Source organism: Aulonocara sp. 'chitande type north' Nkhata Bay, linkage group LG5 (genome assembly GCF_057382095.1).
Source record: "Aulonocara sp. 'chitande type north' Nkhata Bay isolate Kocher_YH1m ecotype deep benthic linkage group LG5, A_spYH_male_GT1.1, whole genome shotgun sequence".
Taxonomy (NCBI): Eukaryota; Metazoa; Chordata; class Actinopteri; order Cichliformes; family Cichlidae; genus Aulonocara; species Aulonocara sp. 'chitande type north' Nkhata Bay.
The window spans coordinates 26,596,811-26,624,298 of record NC_141348.1 but is presented as its reverse complement, the minus strand read 5'-3'; the positions used below and the strand labels follow the sequence as shown (position 1 = coordinate 26,624,298).

The 27,488-nt window shown below is 37.1% G+C and overlaps 3 protein-coding genes across 4 annotated transcripts in view; 1 reads left to right on the top strand and 2 right to left on the bottom strand.

Moving 5' to 3' along the window:
* The window catches only part of iars1 (isoleucyl-tRNA synthetase 1), a 60,222-nt gene extending 56,617 nt beyond the window's left edge, over positions 1-3,605 (bottom strand). Inside the window, exons 1-4 of the mRNA XM_086292604.1 lie at positions 3,488-3,605; positions 2,282-2,405; positions 423-579; positions 203-322 (exon numbers count right to left, since the gene is read on the bottom strand). Of these exons, the coding sequence (XP_086148730.1) occupies positions 203-322; positions 423-579; positions 2,282-2,405; positions 3,488-3,590 (504 nt within the window). The 5' untranslated portion in view covers positions 3,591-3,605. The remainder of the gene's footprint in view (positions 1-202; positions 323-422; positions 580-2,281; positions 2,406-3,487) is intronic.
* Positions 3,606-4,836: 1,231 nt separating this feature from the next.
* rpl29 (ribosomal protein L29) lies at positions 4,837-7,499 on the bottom strand. Its single transcript, XM_086292603.1, has 4 exons — positions 7,397-7,499; positions 6,877-6,929; positions 6,666-6,730; positions 4,837-5,014 (listed from the first exon to the last, which is right to left on the bottom strand). The coding sequence occupies exons 2-4, from the start codon at positions 6,911-6,913 to the stop codon at positions 4,922-4,924; spliced, it is 195 nt and encodes a 64-aa protein (XP_086148729.1). The 5' UTR covers positions 6,914-6,929; positions 7,397-7,499; the 3' UTR covers positions 4,837-4,921.
* A 13,881-nt stretch (positions 7,500-21,380) lies between these two features.
* Positions 21,381-26,299, top strand: LOC147330793 (uncharacterized). Of its 2 annotated transcripts, XM_086292602.1 has the most exons (5): positions 21,381-21,625; positions 21,929-22,167; positions 22,281-22,428; positions 23,076-23,185; positions 23,626-26,299. In XM_086292602.1, the coding sequence occupies exons 3-5, from the start codon at positions 22,284-22,286 to the stop codon at positions 23,935-23,937; spliced, it is 567 nt and encodes a 188-aa protein (XP_086148728.1). In that variant the 5' UTR covers positions 21,381-21,625; positions 21,929-22,167; positions 22,281-22,283; the 3' UTR covers positions 23,938-26,299. The 2 variants fall into 2 exon arrangements, with proteins under 2 accessions (XP_086148728.1, XP_086148727.1); XM_086292601.1 differs by lacking the exon at positions 21,381-21,625 and having other exon boundaries at positions 21,664-22,167.
* Positions 26,300-27,488: the final 1,189 nt, after the last annotated feature.

Genomic DNA, 27,488 nt, shown 5'->3' with positions numbered 1-27,488 from the left:
ATGGTAAATATATGCAGGGCGATTTGTTATAGATTTTTATGATATGAATTTAGAGGTAACACATATTTACAACTACTTTAGAAGGTCACTCGTTATGCAGGCTTACAAATGGCAAGGAATTCACCACAACATTCAACATGAACCTAGCCCAACTATTTAGTGTAAACTGTGTTTTGCTCTTAGTCAGATACACTGGACTCACCTCCCACTCGTTGGAGTATCTCATTACAATGCTTCGGCATTGCTTGTTGTACTCAGCAATGCCCATTTTGGCCACATCTTCTGGTCCTTTGATCCCCAAAGTCTTATCAATCTCATACTCCTACATAAAACACACAGGATTTGACAAATACTAAATATTAACAGACCACATTGTAACATTGAATTGAAACATTAAAAAGACAGCTATGGCAAATTCTTACCACAGGTAGGCCATGACAGTCCCATCCAAAGCGCCGGTCCACATAGAAGCCACTCTGGTGGTAAAAGCGAGTAACAATGTCCTTGATGGTACCAGCTAAGATGTGACCATAGTGGGGTAGACCAGTAGCAAAGGGAGGTCCATCGTAGAAGGTGTACCTGGTTTGAGAGATAGGTAGCAAATGCAAATCTTGAATACTTCTATGTGGAACAGCATTTTTGTTAACTGGTAAAACAAACTCGCAACATGCTATACATTTATTTATACAGCACACAGCAAATAAATCTATCAATACTTAAAAGAAAAACAAATCATTTAAGACCAATAAAAATAATCAAATGAAAAGGCACAAAGTTTTAATATTTAGAGAATAATAAATCATAAAATAATAAGAGAGACACATTAGGGAGAATGACACTGTAAGTCAGAATCTGAGAAAGCTATTAAAAAGAGGTATGATTTCAGCTGGTATTTAAATACTATTAGTAGGTAGATGACCCAATTCCAGAGTTTTGGACTTGGGCTGTATGAGACAATCTCCGGTCAGGAATATGAGACAATAAGGAATTTGCAATTACTAAAATCTGCTTATCGCTGGAGTGAGCAATGTGGGACACAGGATATCTGAGTGAGATATCCAAGTGAACGACATGGGTCATAACCTGGATCATTTTCTTACAATCACTTATATATGAGTAATAATATTTTCACAAAAAGCCAGTGTAACGATTTAAAAACAGGCAAAATATGATCATCCTTCCAGGTACCAGTCAGGAGTCTAGGAGCTGCACTTTGACACACCAGTAATAACAACTGTGATATTAGTGTTTTTACTCAATTCAATATATAATGAATTACAGTAATCCAGTCTCCATGTAATTAAAGCATAAATAACCTTCTCACAGTTGCTGATGAAAATAAATGTTTTAACTTTAGTTAAGAGTGTAGATTGAGAAAAGCTTCCTGATTTGATCTGCAAGTCAAATTTAAAGAATGAATATGAAAATAACACAGATATGATCCTAAGCTATGAAAGAATAATGGAAAGTGTAACACTTTACTTTCACTTTGACTTTCATTACACTTTATTTGAGAGCCAAGTTTTAACCTGAGGTAAACAACAGGTTATTTTCTTAACCACTTATCCAGTCAAGGTCAACGAGGGGCTGGAGCTGACTCCAAAAACAAACAAACAAACAAAAAAAACAAACAAACATACAGATACAAGAAGAATATGCAAATTTCTAACAGAAAAGGCCCAGCTGATAATCAGGTTTGAATCTAGAACATCATAGCTGTGACGCAATGATAACACAGTATTTGTGCTTTCTGATATTATACTACCATACACCATACACACTTTTCATAGCTACCTTGTTTTTTCCAATGGACCTTACATGACTCAGACACTGGTAAGAAATAAAACTGGACAATCAGGAAATACAACTATTTTCTCTGGCTGTTACCAGCTGCCAGAACGCTTAAAACCAATCCTTATAAAACACCCAGCATTAAAGCGATACAACAAAATTATGTCTGCTCAAATACAGATTGTTAGCAGCTATAAGTCATATATTGACTATACTATGACTATTACATTTAAAAGAACTGTTCGTAAGTGTTTTACAATAAGTTATAATAAATGGTGGATTTTTAGACGTTTATACTGGAGATTGTCCGAACCAACACATTCCAAGCAAAAAGCTAACTTAATCTAAACACACTTCAACCAAATTTCAGTATTATCTTAGGTTATTCACAGCTTGTGTGTAAATATGTTTTGTTCGTTAGGAAATGGGAGCACCTAGAGAAAACCCATACAGATACAAGAAGAACATGGAAATTTGCAACTGGATTTACCTGGGTCTGTTCTTGGACTGTTTGAGGCATTCCTGGAAGCAGTCCTTTTCATTCCAAAAGTTTATAATCTTCTCCTCTTCAGAGGGAAAGTTAATGTTTTCAGGAACCCGCTCCACCATTGCATCTGTGAGGACAAACAAAACTCAAATGTTACACTCACAGAACAGGAATTATAGTTTGTACTTCCTGCCAAGATCATCACATGCACAATTTTTTTTAATGCATTAACAAACTAGAACTATAAAGAATCACCTATTAAAATATCCCTAGTTATGCCTATTTTATAAAAGTGAATAATTAAATCTCACTTTCAAGGTAAAAACTTTTAGACTCCACTACGCAAAAGTTTCTGATCAAATAACTAAACAGAGCCAACGCCTAACAAAACTACCTGTAAGCATATTTTCTAAATGAATGCCTTTCACGTTCCTCTGATAAAGGTTCTTAACTAAAAATAAAACTAAAATCTAAAGCTGCATGCAAAAAAAAAAAGTTAACAAAAATAATAACACAAAACTACAGTAGTTTTAGTATTTGTTAGATTAGTAAAAAAAAGAAAATAATAATAATAATAATCACAATTTGCCTGATGAGTCATGTTTATTGAGACTTTGGAGGTATGCAACACTGTGAGTTAACTTCTCTCACAGACTTCTGTATTTTATTGTAACCCTGTACTGACTTCCCTAACTAAAAGGACTAAAACCGAGCACATTTTCAAACAATAAACTGAAACTGGCAAAACCAATTTGTAAACTAAATGCAAAACCTAAAAAATTATAATAACTCTGACTCTCATTCTTTGATGTGCCAAAAACCTGTCAGAGCTCAATACTTTCTTAGCAAAACATGCTGTCCCTTTTTTTTAGGAATCATGTTTAACCCTGAAGTCAAACCTAGATATATGTTATTTCTACCTCCGACATATAATCACTCTAAATTTGACCAAAGTGATAATTAAATCTGATAAATCAATTTTCCACAGCAGTCAGTTCGCATCCGAGAAATGACGCCTCCTTGTTGTTAGCTGGAAGGTTAAGCTAGTAAGTCGGCGCTTGAGTTAGTTAGCTTGTAGCTGAAGGAAACGCAAAGTTTATTAAAAATTACGTTCAGTCGCTCACTCACACTGACAGCCGTACAGCGCAGTGTTGCTGCGACCAAACCTTCATATTAAGGCCATTACTAAGTTTGAATGCAGGTACTCACATGCTGTCCGAACCCGGCTGACAAGACACGAGAAATGATGCAAGCTGGAGTCAGAGCGTGAGCGGAAGTGACGACTAATGGACGGCAAACAACGTTGTTGCATGAAAATAAAAATAAAACGCTAAATTACATAGACAAGAACAACAAAACAAAAACAAAACTCCACAAAAACATCTCCTAATCTTATCTTCAAATTCAGTGATTTGTTTTTTAAATAACGAAATTCGTGTTTTTAAAAAACACTATTAATCTACTTGTTTTACTAACTAACTTTTACTACGACTAAATTATATTTTGTTCCCACTTTGGTTCTTTCTTTTTATATTTTATTCTGTTCATTACTATGACTATATGCCATCTACTAAAGGTTTAAAAATCGACCACAAGTTTTAAACTTTTTTTTTCAATTAAAAAAAACTTAAACATTTTGACTACCCTATATTTTCAGTAAACTTACTTCCTAAGATACAAACACTATACACTATATGTTCAGCCTCTATGCATTTTTTTTTATGGGGGGGGGGGGGGGGGGGTATTTGCTCTAGTTGACTCCACCTCTACAGGTTTTTTTGTGGATTAACAATTCTCTGCCATGGATAGGGCACAAAAGATGTGAAAATGCTATAAGTCATCAGATCTCAGCCCCACTGTATGGGCGGTTTGGGTCTAATATGAAAGAAAAAGAAAGAAAGAAGAAGAAAGTGTACTTTATTGATCCCCGTGGGGAAATTCCTCTCTGCATTTAACCCATTCACTCAGTGAAGCAGTGGGCAGCCATATGTTAAAGACTGACAACATCATCAAAACACGAAATGAGTAAATATCATTGTCAAGACAGGTGAAGCTTTTCTGGCAGCAAGGAGGTCCATCACTTCACTTCCTGGTGTTGAATTGCTTTAGTTATTACCAATGTGATAACACCTGTGCAATGATTGTGTTTTCACATGGTAATATCACACTTTCATGACTTCCATTCATGGTGTTTCAAATCTTTGCATGGGATTAAGGAAAGGGGAAAAAAGATGCTAGAAGTCAACTTGATTTATTCAACTCCCTTCCTTATTAGAATATATTTCTGTCACAGCTTGTTAGTGATTTTAGAAATCTAGAGAAAGTTCTTATTTCTATTGAGGTTGTGCAATCAAACTTCATCTATCCTGATTAAAACCATCCCCCCCCAATCTTTGCAATATTTCAAACTCAACCATTATCCAGTTTTCTACATACTTTCAGTTTCGATGAACAAACTAGAGACACATTAGAAAGAAATAAACCCTTAATAACCAATAACATAATTTATTCTATAAAACCAGAGAGAAGCAGGAACCTCAATAAAGAACAATCAGATGTTGGTGTGTTAACAAAGCATAGCTTTATTTTGATGATGGTAACACAAAATGGACTCTGACAGACATGAGGTGATGGGCTAGCTGCTTATTTCTCCATAGCGGCCTTCCGTGCTGCCTTCAAGCCCTTCTTGTTGTGCTTCTTAGCAAAGCGCATATTCCTCAGGAACTTGGGGTCCACCTGCAACAAAGTAAACAAGTAGTTAGCAGGTTCACTGAACTGAAAGTTCAGAAAGTTTTCTTCGAAGCAAAATAAACTTTAATAACACAATGCAAAAATAATTATTTCATTTTAACAGGTTAGCGAGAGCTTTGGGCAGACAGAGTAATGTTAGCAGCTTTGTATCATGTATTAAAACAGTGCTAACCTAAATGAAACTTTGATAAACCTAAACCTTACCTAATCCAACAATCCAAAATTACCAAGGACCTCTCTGTTACTCTGCACATTCACACACACACTTTAATAACCAGATTATAATAATAACCAGGAGGTCTTTCAGCAGTGATCCAATTTCTTTAATGTAAAAAAAAAAAAAAAAAGTAAATAAATATGACAATTAACTGGCCTATCTATATAATTTCAAACCAACCTGCCTGTCATGTCACTGTGTTTATGCCTGATTGGGAGCAGGTCTCTGAATTAATCATCAATCCAGAACGCAACCATTTTAAGGAATTAATAAATTAGCTTGGGTGGGCGGTAGCTAAATAATTGATGAATGCACATTCTGATGATTCGAGCCCACAGCTGTAGCAAAGGTGTGTCTTTACGTTGCTAATACTTCAATTCAATATGTTTGTTTTACTTGGATTTCCAAAAATCAGAACAATAGTCACCTGAAGGTAATTTATATTGCAAGGTAAAGGCCCTACTGTCCCAACAAACACCCTATGAGCAAGCACTGGGCAAAACTGCTAAAGAAAAACTTCCTTTCAACAGGAAGAAACCTCAAGGAGACTAGGTAGGGCCTGTCTTAGAGCATGAACCACTTGTCACGCTCCAGAGATGATTCGTTACCAAAGGGAATTACTTCAACAACTTGAAAATAAATAAATTAATAACTTTAATTAATTAATAACTTTAATTAATAAGGGTCCAGTACTTAAATACGCAAAAAACTATTCCAACTAAACATAGAAAAAAAGCTTGCTTCACAGTTTCGGACCTTTTGATTGGTATTTGCTACTTCATGCAAAAGCACTATTGAATCAAATCAAGCTACGCCAACTGCTGCTGATCTGCGATCCAAATGTAAATAAATACCTCAACTCTAGGAAGAACAAATGATGGATGTAAGTAGTTACAATTGTGATTAAAGCCCTGTTTTTCCAAAATGTAAACTACTCTTTAAAAAGCTTGACCAGATGTACAACACCTGATGAGTTACCATTTGTTAAACAGCCATTTTATAATTTCACAGGAAATTGTCAGGGAAAACACTGCCTGGGCTACTTTTGTCCACACATTGAAATTATGTCACTGCATATAATGCTATCAATACTATTGCTGTCGTTTTCTTTCAAAATATTCATTCTCCAAATTAGAAAGTCACTAGTAACAGTAGCACACTGGAAAAGGCTGACAGAAAACGCTGTAACTGTAAATGCTGCTGCAAGCAAGCGCCAATGCAACGTTTTAAATTTAGAAATACTCCATATTACATTTTAAGGCAATAACATCCACTCACTTCATTACAAAAGTTATACAAAGCACACTTTACTACAGAGGATTTGACCATGAGCTGCATGCTTGCCTTGCAGATCATGTTCACAAAACCCGTTTTGTTTTTTTCAAAGATACAAACATGTAAAATTGTAACAGTACGCACCCCCTTCAGAGATTCATATCGCTGTGATCGTGGCTTCTTGATGCCATTCCTGTGGTGTTTCCGAGCTGTTCAAATAAAAAGGAGCGACAATTAATACAAAGCAGCTAGCTTTGCAATATTTAACTACAGGCAAGTAGCTAAACCTCAAAGCTAACGCAACAGCACCACATCTCGGTAAAACGACTTTACAGTTACTTCAGCAGTTACTTACACTGGTTGTGGGTTGTGTGGTTCTTAGACTTGGCCATTTCGACGCTGGTTAATCTAAAAGTAGAGAAAATGAGGGAGAAATGCGCATCAGACCTTAATCTGTAGTTATCATCAGTATTAACTGGGATTGGATTAGCATCAGGTGGCTAACGATGCTTCATTCATTTCAACCAGCTGTGTCCGTCGGAAAAAATTCTGGGTAGCAACAGAATTATGATATAAAACTACACATGAAATAAATAATAATTTTAAAAAATGACTGTGCGGCTGGGCTGTGCTTAGAAAGACTGCCTGGTGGTCGGAAGCTACTGCGAAACTACAGCTCTGCTACACAGAGCGTTAACACGCCTTGAACGTCATTTTCAGGCTTTATTTGGGATCCCATCTAAACAATACTGCCATGGATCCATCATTAAGAAAGCCCCTCATCTAAATCACTGTCTGTTTCTTTGCAAACATATGAAATACACTCAGATTGATGAGGATTTTTTAAGAGTCCCCGAGTTGGGGAAAATAGATACCTGCCACACGAACAGACGACAACCGGAAGAGAAAGAAAACCCGAGCGAGCAGAAAAAGATAAAGAGTGGAGCCAAGAGAGGAAGTTAGCGGCAGAAGAACAGATGTGGATGGTGACAGCGCCTCCTGCTGATTGGTGGGTCCTTCTACAACAGGCTGGAGTCTACGACAAGCCACTGGATGTCACTCACAGCCTTTCTATTCCACAAATGAAAACGTGACAGGTCTGCTTGTAACTAGAAGACCCACTGATTTGATTTTGACTGATTCTCTTCTGCATAATCTTTCACTTTTGTTTTTGCATTTGGAAACTATATATTTGGAGCAGAACTATATAAATAAAAGGGAAAAAAAAGCATCGGAAATACAAAACAGGCCAAAATGTATATAAATGCAATTTTGTTGAATGTACACTTCCTTTTTCTCCATGGTATTTTTTCCGTCGTATATGGACCGGTTTTTATATAGCGCTTTTCTACTCTGAGCACTCAAAGCGCTTTATACAACTAATTCATTCACCCAATCACACAAACACTTTTTCTAAATTGTTAAGTGCTTACTATCTAACATTCATACACATTCACGCTCCGATGGATGCATCAGAGAGCAACATGGGGTTAGTATCTTGCCCGAGGATATTTGGCATGCAGACTGGTGGAGCCTGGGATCGAACCACCAACCGGTTAGCAGCTGACCTGCTCTACCACCTGAGGTACAGCCACTCCCGTACACTGCTGTAGATTAAGTTAACCATCTCAAACATCTTTACAGTAGGTGTGTCAAACATAAGGCCCAGGGGCCAGAATTAGCCACGGAAAGACTCCAGTCTTGTCCACTGCATGGTTTTGAGTGTGAGCTTACACATTTATTTCCCACAACTTAAACCCAAGTCATGCTGACAGATATATACTTATACCATGATATCTTCAAATAATTAAATGTGCAGTTAAACCTCCTTATACCGACAGAATGGGAGTGACGGTTGTGATTTGGTGCTATATAAATTAAATCAAAGCGGGCTGTTGTGGCCCACAGTATAAAAACGGGTTTCTCATACCTGCCTTACAGAAAGATGTATACTGCATGTGGGCCTTTTTGTTCTTTAGATATCTATGATTTCTAAGAAACTGACTATCAAACAAAATAAAATTCATCGATCCATTTTCTTAAATTTTCACTTCAGGGACGCAGACAGGTTGGACACCGTGGAGAGGTGGCCAGTCTATTGTGGCGCTAAACCATAGAGATAGATGTAGGAAAAAAAAGATAACAAATAAAATAATACGATATATTGCATTTGGGAAAGTGCAGAGATGGCGCTTTAAAATGAAAGAACATTTAAGGTTATTTAATTCTAATCCACTTTTTTTCAGTAAGTATACTTTTTGGTTGTACCCAATGACTGTATAAAAGATTGTTTTCTACAGTCACTGGTTGTACCTGATCTTATTTTTATAGTAGACTAAGTGAACTTACTATTTTGCCTTTAGTACTTCTGCACATCATAAAAAACTCCATCTTCTCCATAAAAGGAAAAATGAGAAATTAATGTCCAACATGGTAAAAAGTAAATACACAATATTACTTACTTTTAAATATCAGAACTCTATTGTATACCAAAGTATTGTAGGATCAAATGTGAGACCATCTTAAAGTTATTTAAAGCTAAAGCTTTTTTTTTTTGTCATGTTGTATTATATATAACAGAGGTGGGACCAAGTCATTGTTTTGCAAGTCTCAAGTAAGTCTCAAGTCTTTATCCTCAAGTCTCAAGTCAAGTCTCAAGTAATGTCAGGCAAGTCAGAGTCGAGTCTCAAGTCACTGGTGTAAAAGTCCGAGTCAAGTCACAAGTCTGAAACTTTGAATTTCAAGTCCTTTCGAGTCTTTAAAAAAAACAAACGAAAAAATAATGTTGCAGTTATGCTAAATGTAAATATTAGACCATGTAATTTTTAAATCTGTGTTTTTCTCAACACATGACAAAATAGTGAACTTAGAAAATATACACAAATTGTGAAATTGCACCTCTTTAAAATGCAGCTCAATTAAACCTAGCTCCAAGAATAATTTTCACCGACAGTTCTGAGATAAGCTGCATGTTATTCTTGGATGCGGTTGTAGGACCAGCTTTAAAATCGCATGACAAAAATATCATACACATTAAAAAAAACTGTATCACCAACGTAGCCTGGAAAACATTTGCTAGTTAGATGAAGTCAGCTATCTCATCGTAGCATATTTATATGCATATTTATAATTATACGGTTCTTGGAGTGAGTGCATACACTCATGAAGTTTAGTAACTTCAGGTCACTGCAACAAGCCCAGGTACAGTTTACCGACGGATGGGTACAGGACCTTGAAATGCACCGTGTAGAACGAAAGACCATCATACATATCATAAGTTTACCAGTCTCACAAATTGTCGTCATAAATACACATTCGTTAACCGTTTATTAATAGGACCTTTGAGCTCAACGGTAATTAATTAGTAGTGGAAATAATTTCTGGTACCCATCACAGAAATGTAGCAGTGACAACAATATTGTATGCTGTAATCGTACTGGGCAATTAGTGATACAAAAAAACTGTTTTATCCTTTGAATAAAAGTATATGTTTTTGTCAATGTACCATAATAACAGAAGCGAAACGCAATATTGTGTCAGGACAATTCACTATTTATGCACAATAAACAAAGGAGCATAGCGCGACAATTTCTGTTCTTGCTTGTAACCTATATCACCAATTATGTTATGAAAATGACGTATTAACTACTAAAAAACACTGACCTTCGTGTAAATGCTTGGAGCAGACTAACATGTGAGCTGGAGTGTTCTGGGACGTTATATTTGATCTTTGAATGGCTGCAATCCAGGCCATCCGTCGCGTCTTTGTTACTTCGGAAACATGGCTCGAACAATTTCTCTTCAACGACGTAATCCGATAACAACCGATCTCTTTACCCGTCGGCTTCCCGTGGCTGTCATGCGACCGGCTATTGCAGTTAATAATACAACAGCTTCTTGACATTTTTGTGTTTCTTTTTATCGCTGTATAACTGATTTTAATTGAAAGCCTGCGTGCGCTAGTACCGCTTGCCACGAGTTCCCAGAATCCTTTGCGGTTCTACCCGTGAATGACGTCACATTTTCAATCTCTATATAATATGCATGTTAAATTTTATATTTGGGGTAAAATATCAAGTCTTTTCAAGTAAACCGGTTCAAGTCCAATTCAAGTCCCAAGTCATTGGTGTAAAAGTCCAAGTCAAGTCACAAGTCTTAGAACATTTTTTCAAGTCAAGTCTAAAGTCATAAAATTAATGACTCGAGTCTGACTCGAGTCCAAGTCATGTGACTCGAGTCCACACCTCTGATATATAAAATCTTAAAATGAAGGTTACAATGAAAAAAAGACAACCAGTAAGTTAAAGGCCTTAATTGTTCAATTCTAAAGCTTCACAAACTTAAAAAGGCTGGGTTTCTGTTACGCTAGATTAAAACAACTCTAAAATACATTATCAGCATCAATTTAAAAAAAAGTTCCACAGGCACATAATATGAAGAAAAAATGAATAAACTCTTTTATTCTGCCGCTTTCTGTCTCCCACATAAAAAGCCCATACAAAACCTTGACCTGGTTGATGAGTCTATTATCACCAGCTGCTGAATAAGACTTTTTTTTTTTTTTTAAATTTGGTGTATTACATAAACGAATTGTGTTAATACGTGTAACTCTGTGCTGTTGAATCTTCAAAATTTCTGCTGCTTTCAACTGGATCATGAATTACACAACATGTATTGATCTGTGAAAATTTGCATTTTGATCACAGTTGAGTGGCACCTGGTTGCACCAGAGCTTGAATTTCTTATGAAACTGCATTGCAAACCCCACTACAAAAATAGGGTTTCTATCATTAAAGATGAAACACACATGAGTTACTTACTAACTATTAATAGGGAAAAACCAAAAATGGGGGGGAAAAGCCCCAAAAACGAGACATATATCAGAAAACAGTGGACAACAGTATTGTGAAAAAACACTTAAAGACATGTTTGTTTGGCAGAAAATCATCCTCAGTTGCCAAAAGTCGGAATTAAGCCTGGCCAGGATTATATGAGATTTCATTCTGACAGACCTGCCGAAGATGCTGATTACTACAACTCATAGCATGGTGAGACCATAGACAGATTGTTCACTGGCCAGCATTAATAGACAGATCCTCAGAGATTACTGTGCTGCTGGCACTCCACTGTGTTGTAATGGATGGGGATGGATGCAGAGCCATGTGACTAAGCTTACATCTCTCCTTGTATCTGTCTTGTAATGTGTGGCCCTAGCTTTCCTTTCCTTTCCTGTCCTCTTTCTTTCTCAGCTGGGTGAATCCCAGGCCTAGCGGAGGAAATCATGCAGCAGTATCCTATATTTAGACCCCCCCCCATTTGATCATACAAATCCCCACACTCCACTCTGCAGCACTCAGATCTGTTCAGTCAATTACAGATTTGGTTACATGTGTTCTTTCATACATTCTTCTTGATCTGATCGTGGTGGCGTGCGTACTGGTTTCCATTTCCTCTGTTATCTTGAACACGTTATGTGCCGTGGTGAGTTCATACTGTGAAATGAACACATTTCTGTGAATGTTTTTCTCTGTAATAATGAGATTATATTCTCGCAGTTGCTACAGTGAAACTCAAAATGATCATAATAAGGGAATAAATGAGAAGATTCCCCCGACAAACGGTAACATCTGGAAGAAAAGAAAATCTCTCGAAAGTGATTCGTGTGTCCCCTGCAGGAAAAACCTTCCCTAAAGTATTTTTTGTCTGTATGTGCAGCTCCATGTCTGTGAGCAGTTGGCTGCCCAGCTTTGTGCCATGTAAGTAAAACCAGGGCTACTTACATGGCACAAATTAAATGGACTGGTACTAGCATGTTTCTACTCTTACTTAGAACTGAAAAGCACAGATGCTTCCTGTGTCTCACCGTTATGTACAGCAAGGTGTCTTGACACACTGGTTACAGTAATTTTGGCAGCTGAGAGATTTTAGCCTGATTATAGGGAGCTAAAAAGTTTGCTTAAAGAGGCTGTAGGGATGGCAGCAGCCATGATTTGTCTCCCTTTTAGCCATTTGTTTTGCACTTGGTTTAGCTTTTTTCCAGCCTACTGTTCAGCTGCTTTTTCACTGGCATTTTGCTTTTTCTTTCACCTGGCACTAGGCACTAATAACCACTCATTTATTAATGCTTGGGTAAATTATACCACAATAATCTTAGTTAAAAAACGAGGTGTTCAGAGAGACGGCTTCATCTCAGTAAAGCCATAAAGGACACCTTGTATGAAACTGAGACATAAAGCAGCTTTGACAGTCAGCATTATTTTATCAGCTTGGAATGAGAACTGTGCGGTTCATACTGGAATTTTTCTATGTATATATTTGTTTAACTGCTGAAAAATATGTGTCTTCTTTATAAAGACACCTACAAATACGCAGACAACAGCAACAACCACAAAACAGTCACACCAATTTGGTTACAGTTACAGGATATGAAGCTCTTGCTTGCCGTCTAACCCAATCAGAGACATTAGATCTTATCTGAGGGTCTAATTGGAAGTGTTTTCCCCTTATGAGCAAAAAATCTCCACATATGCACTACTATAATTGTTTATGTTTATTACACATGGTGCTATATTGGTTTCCTGATATTGAAAAAATCAGATGAAAATCTATTACTTTTGCTTCTTCCAATCAAGTCATGATCCATTTATATGGGATATCTTGATTTAAAATGCTGTTATGAGAAATATGTTGTCATAACAGAAAGTTTAGCATTTAGCATGATCTGGGTAGAGTACTTGTAGTACAATGATTATATGTAATATATTTCTAATTTCTCATAAAGGGTCAATAACTGGTCTCTAGGCCTGCATGACTGAGGTTTTATGGGAATAGGGCAAATTTAAGCTATGTGCTAATATCAATGTGCAAATCATTAAAAAAAGCCTGCAATACAAGCAAATCCTGTCTTCATTTAAATATTTGGAAAAGTCATATTTTCAGATATTTGTGTTATAGCATTCGATGAATGTATAATCGATTTTTCTCAGTAACTTCACTAGAAACTACAAATGTTAAACCTGGAGGGGTAGAGAAGAAAAGCAGGTACTTGAAAATCTGTCAAGAGATTCGGCAAACTTCCCACAACACTGTGATATTTCCACACAGTGATGTTGCTGCATGAATAAAATCTGATCGCTGATTGACTGTATTTTGCTTTTTAAATATAACATCCTTCCTTCTTTACTTGCATTCATTTTTGCTGAATGTCCTTCCCCTCCTTCTCGTCCACTGTCCTGTTCTTTTTATTTAATCTTGCTTTCACCCCTTTACTCTTTCTCCGTTTTGCCTCTGAACTGCTCTTACTCTTCCGTTCTGTCTTTTTTTTTCCTCCCCACCCACTTTCATTTCCTTTTCATCTGTAAGAGGAAATCATTTATCCAAGCAGCACAAAGTTAATCCTCCAAAGGCTCACTTCAGCTCAACACATGAAAGAGGCGGCTCATTATATCTCTGGATTTTGGAGGTATTATATGTAGGATAATAGAGTGCATGATCCATTAGTTTTCACATACATCTGTGCAAATGAATATAATAAACAGACAAAAACCTGCTGATTGTGAAAATGTAATGTGTGCTTTATTTTGGTTTGAAATGAGAATTTGCAGCACATAAATATGAGTCCCTTTTTCTGAAAATGATCAGGTGCGAGAAGTTAAATAAAAACGAGTGAAAAAGCAGCCGGTGTGCAAATAAAAACTCTGAAAGATTTTCAAAAAATCACTTTTAAAAATGACAAGAAACTCAGAATCCTTGAAGCAAACTACAAAGAAATGAGGGGTGGTTCATGACTTTTGCACAATATTGTACAATGTGGCGTAATATCCTGTAAGTATCTCAGAAAATGTACTCTGAAATTCAAAATTAGATGTATTACATAAGAATTTTGAGCATGCCTAACTATAATTGACTATAACTATATTTGATGTTGTTCATAGCAAATATATATATTTATATAATGTTTTTCTAATAATTATTACATTTTTCCTCACTCAAAAACTGGCTTTTCTATGATCTCAGTTTTTGCCCTGACTGTTTGGAAAAGAGCTTGTACAGTTGAGCGTGTGATAGTAAATCTGTCACTTTTTCTGTACTGCAGCATTTTAATGACATGACACTCCTGTGATTAGGTTGAATATGGCAGACGTGGCATGCTGGACTGAAAAAAGTTGAAAAAGCAGCCAGTTGAAAGAACTTCACAAAGGCCGGAGAAATATTACCCATAACCACTTTAAATTATTACAAGACAGTCTGGTTTTGTGAAAGTGAAATACAAAGACATGAAGCGTGGCTCAAAACTTTAGCAAAAAAAATACTAATATCCTGTATTTCTCAGTATTTTCAGTTTCTATAGAAAGGATATCTTAAGCAGCACAATGAGACAACTGATTGCTCAAGTGGAGCCGCTCAGTAAGAGAAATGTGATGAAGTTGTGGTGTGCATTTATGTGAAGCCTCAGTTTCCAAAACACTGCACACTGTTATGAAAGTCCTCTTTCACATTAAAAAAGATATGTGTTAGTTTGCCACAAAACTCCGTCCTCCACCAGAGAACATCGCCGGTACATTACACTAAAGTCTGTCCCTTTCAAACTGCCATTGACAACGACTCACTAAGTGGTTCTTTCAGCTTTGCTTATTCTCTGTACATACTGTCCTTGTTGCTCTCTCCATCTATTCATCTTTCTCCTCATACGGCTCCTGACACCATGTTCACTCTGCAGCGCTGTCTTCATTCACTGTGGTTGAAGGGCACAGACCAGTGTATGAAAATGAAAGGCAAAATACACGAATGAGAAAGGAGTCGACGGCAGCAGAGTGTATGCATTTGCTCTGGGAGAGACAGAGGAGAGAGGTGGGCAGACATTGCTAACATCGAGCTTTCCTATTGGTTAACGGGGAGTGATGAATGAAACTGCACAGATTTGAATGAAGACCACATGTCACAAGGAATTAGAGCATGAAATAGCACTGGGATGACAGGAGAAGGGAAGTGAGATAGAGGGAGGTCATTATCTATCTATCTATCTATCTATCTATCTATCTATCTATCTATCTATCTATCTATCTATCTGTCTGTCTGTCTGTCTGTCTGTCTATATTAGAAAGTTAGCATGTAGCTTGTGATTGCTTCCTAGGAGCCTTGCATTCTATATTTTTGCCAATAATGTAATGAAAAACACATATTTTTAAATGTAGAGTAGCATATATTACCCTTTAATTTTGTTTAAATTTATGTTCTTTGCCCATCACTCATATTGTTTCTTTGACTTTGGACATAAATTTTTGACTTTGTGCATCCATTTGCTTCTGGCAAATGGAATCAACAGACATCAGTCTGCATTAATCAGTCGGCCAGGGCATCAGAGAGATGCAAATGCCAGTAAGTGTACTATCTATGCCATAAAATCCTGCAACAATGAAAACCTTCATGGAAATCAAACAGAACAAAGTCAAGATAAACAGTGAGGAGATGTGGAAAAGAAAGCTCTCATTCTGCATTATCCTTATGTAATCTGATAATAAATCACATTATATTTATTATTTCCCTTAATGTTCATGTTTTTGAACATTAAGGGAACACATGATCACTATCCAAATATCAGTTTTTTAAACTATATTCTTAGAAATATACCTGTGATCAGTTCTGGATATTTAGTGGGTTCTTTAAGTCATTTCCTGTTGTATTTTGAAATTTCTCTTCTATGTTTATTTGCTCTCTTTTATGCATCACTTGAATTCAGTCATCCAGTTGTTCCCTTGAATATATAAACTCCTGACCATTCCTTATCTAATTTTTCCTATTATGTTTTCTTGTTTGGTTTTTCATTTTTTCTGGATCTTTGCCTTTGGTAGTTTAATTGCTCTCTGGTTTCTGAAACCTTCACCCTCTGTTTACTTCAATACTGTTAATAAAGTCGTGGACTTTGAGTCGTCTTCTTTTTGAACCACCACATTTATGTGACCTAGAAAAGACATGTTACTATCCCTGCCAATATAGCTGTCTTAAGTGCTTTTGATCTCAAACTAATTCAAAGCACAGCAGCCAGAAAATCAATATTAGTAAACTGAAGGCAGTATTTCTGTTTCTGGTCACTGGCTCTATTCTCTAACTACCAAAGCACGCACTGCATCGCTGCACAATATATCAACTTTCAGCACTGGATACATGCTCATTGAGCCTTATATCGTAGCTTCTTGGCAATGTCAGGGTATCAAACGGGGTATCTCATTATTGGAAACTCAGTTGAGACTCAACACCAATTTATTTTTGCCAGCTTAAAGGTTATCTGAGCTCTCCCTACAAGGAGTGCTTTATCTTCCTATTTCAGGTAAATTCGGCTACTTCTGGCTCTATTTGGACAGCCACAGAGATAAGACTTCATTGAGCTTATATCTGTGCTATTACATTATTATTAACCAGTTTGTTTTTAGCTTAATTATTTTATCAGTGAAAATAAAAGCAGTGGCATTCATAGATTTACACAGGTGACAGTATTTTACTGAATTTACTTATCTTTTATGATACAAATTGCAATTCATCACATTTGAGAAGCTTAACCTTCGAATATTTGTCATTTATCTGTATATGTAAACATACCAATGTACTCTACATGAATTACGAATATCTGTCCTTGGTTAGTCCCGTGACTCACTTTGGCTCGGCTCTCTACTATCACATAACTGTAAGTATACAGGAAAATACTGTGAGAATGAAAATAACTGCATTTTTATGTATACCATTTTTAAAATACACACACAGTAAAGCGCTGCTGCTACAGATGTTAATTGTAATAACTTCACCTAATTGTTCGTTCACTGAATCTATAAAATTTGAAAATTATTATATTCGTTTCTAAGATTTTTGAATCGTTGCAACGCTGTTACACAGGCAGTAATTCAAGTATCTTAAGGATATGTGCAATGCTAAGATGGGTGGAAAAAAACTGGCTCAACGTCCTTTAATTAAAAGTAACTTTAACTTAACAGAAACCTGAAACAGATTACAGTGGAGTACAGTCCACTCAGTCCATTTCAGGCATGATGGGAAAGATGGGCCACTACAGCCAGCTTATTACTATGGTGTTAAAAAGCACAATGTGACACCTCGCTGCCAGGTTAGGAATGTGACCGCCACTCTAAAGGTTCAATTGTGCTTCTCTGGAAGCTTAACGTTCAAAAAGTAAATGTTTACTTTTTCTTTCCCCACTCTCACCTGGATACTAGCTTCCTAAATTGTCACTCAGTCATCAAAACATTGACAACACCTGGTTTAAAAAAGCACTTCAGGTTAGAGTGTCTTTGTCATGGTTATGCAGTAATTAAGGTTAGAGGGTAAAGGCAGACTTTTTCCTTCATTCAGTATACAGCAAGTGTATGAGGAATGAAATTTTAATGCAAAGCATAAAAAACTATATTAAATATGTTAAAAAAAAAATCGCAGTAAACATACCTGAATGTGAAAACCACACATTGATCCTTAAACTAACTTAAACCTGAATGAAAGACAAAGTGACTCAGAAGCACAAACACAAGTCACTATTGAATGTAATGGAGCTAGACTGGGATCACTATCCGGTTGTTCAGTCTGACGTCACTGGCCGTGTCTGGGTCTAAACTCCGCTGCAGGTCCATATATCAAACGATCACTGTGGCATTACTGAGAGTTGAAAAACTGTCTAAAGTCTTTCATCTTTAATAAAATGATCAGCGTTCTGCTCTACCAGGTGTAACAATTGAGTTTAACATCCAGGCATCCATGAAAACGGAATTTATGACATTTAACGGAGTTAGAAGTTAGCAGGGAGTTAGCTCGCTAGCTTCTATCTAAATACAATATAGCATGTCCTGACTGCGGGGTTTTGGAAACAAATTAAAACGTACAGCTCTGTTATCACTTCCAGCATAAATGAAGACAGAAAACTAAACAGCAGTGACGCTTGTAGGGTTACTGAAGTTGGGCTAGCTGGTATAATGATGTGCTACGTGACCGCTAGCGACACAGCTATGTTAGCATAATATAAACAAGCTAACTTTTTTTCCACTCGATAAAAGTTAACGTGAGTGTTCTCGGTGGTCAGAAACAAATGTAATCGCATGGCAGGATGCTGTAAAAGGACCAAACTTCAGCCAGGAGAACAACTGAGATAATCCATCCACAATACGAGGTTAGTCATTCATATACTGTTGCATGGGCTGGGCTGTAGTTACATCCTAAGGTTTTAAAAACTGAGCTTAAATAAATGATTAGTGGTAATAAAAGCCGAGGGAGGTCAACAGGGATTACTGACTGTTTTAGGAGCTTTTTGAGATCAAATAGAAGAAAATACATAACATTAAACATGTTAACAACACAAAAGCCATATTAAACGCAGACTACTTTAGACCCGGAAGTAGGATTCGTCGCGTCATCACTGAACAACCGGATAGTAATGTCACCCACCATCTTTCTCTGCTTATAACTTCTGCCTCTAGCCCTGCTAGTTGAGCATAAACAGAGGTGGAGATCCTTCCTCTGTTTGCTGTCTTTAGAACCATAGTTATATTGTAAAAATAAACCAACGACCCACCTAAGGAAGTGCAAGTCTTGGAACCGATATTTGTGATCTGTCATCAGTGCAAAAATAAATGACCACATCCCATTTTAGATTATCACTGATTTTTGCTTCATTTTAGTTTAGGAATATGTAGCGTCTGTTTGTAGTCCAAACTGACAGATTAAATCAAAACAAAAATAGCATATAAAACACCAGCACTATTCAACTCTAGCTGAGCTCAGCACCCCGGTTTATTAGATTATGAGTGTTCACATACTTTAACCTGTGGCTGAGCTGAAATGCCAGTCTCAGCAACCAGCTACTTCATCGCTGAAAGCTACTGATTATCTTGGCGACAGATGTGATTCAGTAGATCGTTTAATCAGGATTTAATCTTTCCTATTTGGAGCACCTGTATCAAAAGAAGCGCCTCCTTATAATCATAGGTGGCACAGCTCAATCGATTCATCAATCAGTGAATTGAAACAGTTGAAGCAGTTCGTTGGTTAAATCAGAGGCAATAAATGTGAAGCAAAGAAACTGTATTAATCATATTCTGGTGACTCACTCATTCTTTATCCACTCAGCACACACATATTTATCGCACGCACACACGCTTGCGTTTTCGCAACACACCTACACCTACACATGCACACACTTGGACACCTTACAGCTCAGCACTGGGTATTTTAGGACACAGTGTTGTTGGGTAGCCTGTTATACAATATGCATCTCATGGACAGTCAGTCTCAAACTGACCTGTTTTCTGTCTCAGTGGGAAGATACTAGCTTCACAAACAAGCACTGTTCTCTGTTTTATGTTTTGGTGGCTGGTTCAGTAACGCATTCATGTGAGTCGTCTCTTTCAAAACTGTCGGCCCCTCCTGTATTTATAGAGAGACCAGAGAGAGTGAAAGTGAATGCAAAAGCAAGATGGCAGAACACAAGTTTGATCAGTCAAACATGTAAAAGAATTAATATGAAAAAAGTACACTTGATCACAGCAGTTTTTTAACTCCAGCTAAAAGCCACCTTTTCCCTTCCCAACACAGACCAAGCCTTCTGTGTACTGTTTTGAGAGATCTGTATAAATAATAAACCCTTCCTGTAGAGTAAGGTGGGAAAAAAAACCCCCATCCAGCTCCTTGACTAAAGACCTGACGCGGGAAATAAGAGATACATCTTTACTTCCAGCTGATCCATCTACTGTTTGCCAAAAGTCTCGTCAGAAAAAGAATATAAAATAGTAATAAATGGTCTCAGTGAGAGGATGACTTTCAAGAAGCCATTGTTAAGGGAGGGAAACAATGAGAAAGGCTCGGGTATGCCAAATTAAACTAGAAGTGGACTGAAAATCAGTGGCAACAGGTCAAGAGGTACAACAGGGAGAGACTACTGCCGTCTGAAATCACGGTGGAGGCACTGGCACGATTTGGTGCTGCATTTCAGCCAGTGGTGCTGGGGATTTTGTCCGAATTATGAATGCAGAAATGTGCAGTAAGATTTTAATCCACTATGCAATACCATCTGTAAAATGTTCTGTTGGCAGTGGCTTCATTGATCCCAAAGTCACTGCCAGTGCAGTAAAAGCATACAAGGATAAAAAAAAAAAGATGGATCAGCCTCCCCAGAGCCCAGACCTCAGTATTATTAAAGCAGTGTGGGATCATCTTGATAGAGAATGAAAGAAACGGCACCCAAAGAAGAGCTTTGAATGTCCTTCAAGAAGCCTGGAAAAATGTTCCTGAAGACTACTTAAAGAAAATTCCAGACAGCTTGCCTAAGAGAGTTCAGGCTGTGTTGAAGAATGAAAGTGGGCATACCAAATTTCTGTATTGAAAGTGTACAAGCTATATTTTTGCCTCATATACTGTATTTCTACCTATTTCCCATTTTTCTAGCAAAATGTAAAGAAATGGTTGGCACAAGACTTTTGCAAAGTACTGTAATATAAAGAAAAATGAGAGGTGCCAGAGGTAATTGAGCAAACAGCAAATATCATGTGTGCAACTGAAAACAGATAACAAAATAAGATGTTGTGTTGCATGTCTGGCACAGCTCTTTACCTGAAGATAATAGTCTAAGGAGCTTGGCAAGAAAAGCGTCTGGACTTCTTTAAGTGGCTTGAAGACGTTTCACTTCTCATCCTAGAAGCTTCTTCGTCGTCATCCCCTATGTGGCCGGTGTAACTCAGGAGCGTTTTCTCAAACACGACATCCCAGTATACTTCAGACCCAGCAACACACTCAGAGGCGGTTCCTCTGTTGTGATTAGGTAGAGGATCATTAGGGAGTCCTTTTAAAGAGTTTGGTACTGTGGTGTGTTTATAGTATAAGTCTGTGCAACATCACTGTCTCTAACCACTCAGTATATCCTGTAAAGTAATGTTTTTAAAAAACAATGTGCCTCACTAGAGGCTTTTCTCTTTTTAACTGTTTTTTAATTTAGGTTCCAAACTAATTTTTAAAGTGTATTACCCTGACACAAAATATCTCTTTGCTATGTCTTTAAGGAAAAAGGAAAGCACAAAACCTACTTGAAGAAGAACCCTCTACCCTGCCAAGTCCTAATAGTGAGTCCATCCAACTGCCGCTGTGTGTGTGTGTGGGCACATCTTTATAGGGGTGCACTTGTGTGCCTACATATAATTGTATATGATTGCATGACCATATGTAAATTGGCATTTACATGGTAAATATTTTGAAAAATGAATAAGTATTTAATAGTTAAGTTCAGAGCTGTATTTTTTTTTTTTTTTAAGATTTAACTCCATTAAAGTATAGTCTATAGACACTTGTCATTTTAATGACATAATTAATGACAGATTTTTTTTTTAAAGTGAGAGACATTGTTTATGTAATTTTGTGTCTTGCAGCAAACAAGCCTGCAGATATCAACAGTCCAGACACCCACTGTCCAGCAACCTTGGCCAAACACTACAAGACCCTACAAACTTTGTTTAAAAGAAAAAACCCAAACCAGCAGGATGTCTCTCAGCTCCTGGATTTGGAATTTTCAGCCAGAAGAGCATTCATTGATTCAAATACTATTCGCGAGGAGGACAGACACAAAAAGGTTCTAGAAGCATATCCTTGCTTCAAGGACATTGGACATGTAAGTCATTGTTGAATCCATGTGATTCAAGCCAAACAATGTTTATCATACCAACTTCTTGCTCCTCAGTGATGCATTTACATGTTTGTATTGGTATGCTGAATATTTTATAGGTGATGGAGGAGCTTCATCGCATTTTGGATAAAGAAAATGCCAACTTCATCAATGAACTGAAGGGAAGATGGCAAGATTTCTGCCAGAAGGTGCAGTTTTTTGGTGTATGGAAAAAGACGCTGAAGCCCCCAATGGGAATGGATAAAGGTAAGCAATGATGTTTTGGTGTTATTGGTCATCAGAGTATAGTTTGGATCTTTACGGACTACTGCTTTAACATGCTTAAAGTAATGTCACTGAGGACAGGAGGAGGAGAATTTGAAAATTTAAAGGCCTAATCCCCCACCCCCCTCTCCTTCTTGAAGGAGCTGAAAGCCGCACCTTTACTAGTTACGCGCAGGGAAAACAGACTCAACGCTACAAAAGGCTAAAAATACAAACCAACAGGCCGGTTTAGGAAAAGGTTGTTGTGTAGGCTCACTACACAACATACAATGTAAGATAAATCCCTTTTTGTTCCCCCTCCCCTCCTCAGCATTAAGTTTTACAGACTAACATTAATGCAATGTAAGTCAATGTAGGTGTAGTTAGCATTCAAGCATAAGTCATATTAGCCTACTGTAAACACAGTATACAACAATTATCTACACCATTTAGCATTTTTTAGGTTACTGTGACAAGTTTAAACTATGGATTACAGCTTTAACTTTCATGTGCTAGTGTCTTGTTGTTCACCTTTTCAATCCACGATGGTTGTCACTGGCCAAATATTTGTTGTTGTTGTTTTGTTTTTTTTGATCTTGAGGATTTTGTTTAAGTGTGGTAATGAGATGATGATTCTTTCTTCTGTATAGCTGAACAGGCTCTTGAGATCCTACATGTGCTGCCATCACTGTTCCCATCCACCTCTGCTCCTCCAAAGAGGGCACGTGATGCGAGTGAGGCTCTGGTGCATGTCCTTGAGGTGAGTTGTGTAAAATGTAGTAGTTGTTTTTGTTCTTTTTGGGACAACGGTATTAAAAAATGCTTCTTCTGATGAGTGCCAAAGTATTTTATATTCACATATTATATGTTCTAAGCCTTCAAAAGGCACCTAAAACACATTTTTGGAATGAGGGTTCTCACAGGTTAGATCTCTGTGACCAGTAAATACAAACATGGATGCATTACGTGGTAGCACATTTTTATCACCTCAATGACACCTAATTAAATGTAGCCTTGATTTTCTGTTTTTCAGGAAGGCTGGACAGATGTGAACAGTAATTCCATCGAGAATAATTAAAAGTAGCAATTTCAGATGTGTTTTCTCAGAACCTCAACTTTTGTTGTAATTTAGCTTTAGTTATGTGTTTGAAACAAAAGTGCATCATCCTTACAAAAGTATGTCCGTGTTATGTGTTAAAGGACCAAGAAGACCCTAATACCTATCTGATGAAACGTCCTCTCTCCTGCCAAGTCCTGATTGTGAGTCCATCCAACTGCATCCTAGCGGTAGGAGATGTGTCAATAACCACGTTTCCAAAAGACTTGGTTACCGAGGGTGCTTTATACCTTATGGCCTACTATTACACCCTTCACCTTACATACCCAAAGTGTGTAGCCACTCTGCTTTCCGTCATACAGACGGAGGTTCTCTTGGACAAAATCCATGAGAGAGATCTCACATCATCTTACAAGAAGAGCATGGCTGAGTGGACTGCTTTTATTGGCCAGTAAAGCCAATATGGTCAGATGGACTATAGGAAAGCACTTCCTCTCTCCTTCCACGGCTACTACAGTCCATGTTGGTTGTGATTGATTTTTGTTTGTAATTTGGTCAGGTTAGCCCAGTGTTATAATTAAGGGTGCACAATAATATTGGCTAACATGCCGGCATTTTGTGTTTGGTTTGTGCAGTGCAGACAGCCTCGCTTTTAGTTAATTTTAAGATTTTTAATTTTTTTTTAATGAGTTTAGACAGAGGACTATTCAGAAAATAGGCTCTACTGTGAAAGAGTAAATTGACTAAGCTGAGACTGACTAGTTTGGTATAAAAGTAAGAATTGCTTTATTGTGTATTGGCTAGTACAACTGTAAAATATTAGATATAGCTGAAAAATCAAATACTGTGCATCCTTAATGATAATGTTATGGTATTGTTTGAAGAATGTGGTCAAATGTTCATGTTAAAAGCACTTTGTAATAATAAACGTTACAGGTTGAGGAGTTTTAGCCTAGCAGTGTTTGTCTGTACTTTGCCTGTGCAATGCACATATGTTACAGGTGTGTTTAGTGTTAGATTGGGCAGGGGAAAAAGTCACTGCAAAATGGCTTTCTTTTATGTAGTCCCCTCTGTTTATGGGGTTTTATCAATAAAGTTGTTGCTTTTGAAGTCTATAGTTCTCTTTTTTTTTTTTTTTTTGTCTTATAAGCAGTAGGTAAAAGTCTTGAATATGGGGTAAATGCACTAGAAATAGAGAATTATTACAAAAAAGATTGCCTAATACTAGTAAAAGAATGCTAACTTTAGTACATTTTGTCTCGAAATGCCAATTTCTAATCTTATTTCAAGTAAGGTGTTGGACTTAAATCTAGATGGGTGTCACGTTTTTAGAACTGAAAACAAGTTATATACACTGAAAACAATGAGGATGATGTTGGGAGGTTTATAGAAAAAATGCTTTTTTTGAGGCGAAAATACTACTTTTGAGCACCACAAACTTATTATGAGACACAAAAACTTCACAACACTAGTAAAATATAGCTAAGAATGAGTTTTTCCAGCTAATTTCAAGATCTCGTAAGGCTTGATTCACTGTCTTATTTCAAGAAATCTTGTCAAGAGAATTTTCACTTGTTCCATTGGCAGATTTTTTCACTTATTTCAAGCAAAAAATAACTTGTATTAAGTTTTTTTTTCTTGTTTTTGGAGGGCCATTTTTTCCAGTGCTAGTGGGTTATTCCCACAGAGCTTAAATCTGGGACTCTCCACCATTTGACCCTAAAACTGAAGAAGCTTCTCGGATGAGAGATGAAACGTCTTCAAGCTACTTAAAGAAGTCCAGATGCTTTTCTTTACAAGTTCCTTAGACTACGATGACCTGGATGACTGAGAACCTTCACAGACATTGATCACAATAAAAAACATGTTTATTTTGCAGTGAACAGCTGATCCAAGTGAACAGCTGATATTGCGTGATGCATTTATTGTATCTATTCTGCATCAGTGTTAACTTTTGTGGGTCGTAACATTTGGATATGTGTTATGGATTTTGTGCTGAATGTTCCCAAATGTAAAATTGTGAAGACTTTGGATATCTAATAATCTGCAATACTAAATATCATTAGATGTTTTTGAGAATCTGGAGAAAATTGTGTGAGCCAGAGAAATAATTGAAAATGAGTATTGGATGCCTGTGATCTTTGAGTCCTCAGGCAGCACTGCATTAAAAACAGGCGTGATTTTGTAATGGAAATCACTGCATGGGCTCAGGAACACTTTGTTAAATTATTGTCTGCGAACACAGTTCACTGTGTTAAAGCTCTATCACGCAAAGAAGAGGAACACCGATGTCTTCACTACACCAAAGCATATTTATTAAAATTCACTGAGGAACAGTGGAAACCTGTTCTGTGGTCAGGCTAATTGAAATGTCAAATTATTTTGGCAAATGTGACTAAAGAGAAGAGGGACGATCTAATGCTCACGTTAAAAGTCTGCATCTCTGATGGTTTGTGGATGCACTGATGCCTATGGAATTGACAGCTTGCACATTTGGAAAGGCACCATCAATGCTGAATGGCATATACAGGATTTAGAGCAATGTATGATCTCATCTATAAGTCTTTTTCAGGGAGGACCTTTCAGCAAAACAACACTGAACCACATACTGCATCTGTCAAACAGCATGGCCTTTGAAGACAAATGTCCAGATGGTGAACAGCAGTTCAGATCTTTCAGCAGCTGAAAACATTTGAGGCATCTTGAAGTGAAAACTACTACAAAGAAGACCCAGGGCTGTTGAGCAGACGAGAATGGGAAAATATTTCTCTAAACATTTGATGTGTTTTCTATGTTTTGCTGTGAATAAAATATTGTTTCACGAGATTTGCATTCAGTTTTTACTTACATTTCACAGAGCTTCCCACGGTTTTTTGTTTGTTTATTTGTTTAAATATCAGCAGATTGACTTTCTTCTAATAGATCCTGACACCCAGTCCCCATAATGCTCATCGCACACTTGTTTGTAGCTGACTATTGGTCAGAGTATTGAACATTCAGAGCTACCACTCCATCATGGCTGTCAATAGTACTACACTGGCCAGAAAGCTGAGTGGGGCTGAGTTCAACTCACCACCTGCTTTTCTCAATCCTAAAGGTTATTTCATCTGTCATGATCATGCTTTACACAGAAAATGGCTAAGTATGAGGACGACTTAGGTCGTGCTCCAAAAGGCTGGATAACTGAAAATAAATTCATGTTTCATGCTCTGGGATGAATGTTAAGCCTCTGTACAGCTTTAATACTATGAATCACTTTCATTTACTCTAAATGTTGTTCACTTTCAGTTTCTATGTAGAGACCGTGCCTTACTTTTCTGCACTGGAAAAACAGCACTAATATTGAAATCTATGATGGTCTTGTTTGGTTGTTTTTAACCTTGAGTATTTTTTGTTGAAGCCCTGTAAAGAGATACAGTGTAATAATAATAATAAAACACACAGTGGTCTAAGAGGGACAGGCTCCAAAGAGGGTTGAGTCATGTCTATTGATGCACTTGTTTGCTCTGGGTTTGTTCTGATTATTATCCTGCTTCTTTTCTTCAGGGCTGGACCAAACCACCCGTGATTGGTCAGCTGTATATTTGTGGTTTTCAAATAATTTAATCTTAGTCATCAATGAGGACTTACATACTGAACCCTTTTCCAATTAATTTGTTCAAACCACTGTGGAAACGAATCACAATTACCTTGGCTTTTAGGGAATCCACAAATGTTGTCTTATCTAGGTTGAATGCCCCCCAAACATTATTTATGTAAGGGAGAAAAACATCAGTGTTCAGGGAGAAAAACAATACTCTGGAAAAGCAAGGTAATTAAACATAAATAGATATAATAGTTTTATTTGTGCCAGCAAGCTGTTCATCTGTTGTTTTTTTCATTTGTACACAGCATTCAATTTTAAACTAATTTTGATCAGCTTTGTGTGTCACTGTTTGCAAAACCAAAAGCATAAAAGAGAGCGCTCCAAGGTGATTTCAGATGTAACCCTGAGTCTTTTAGGAGT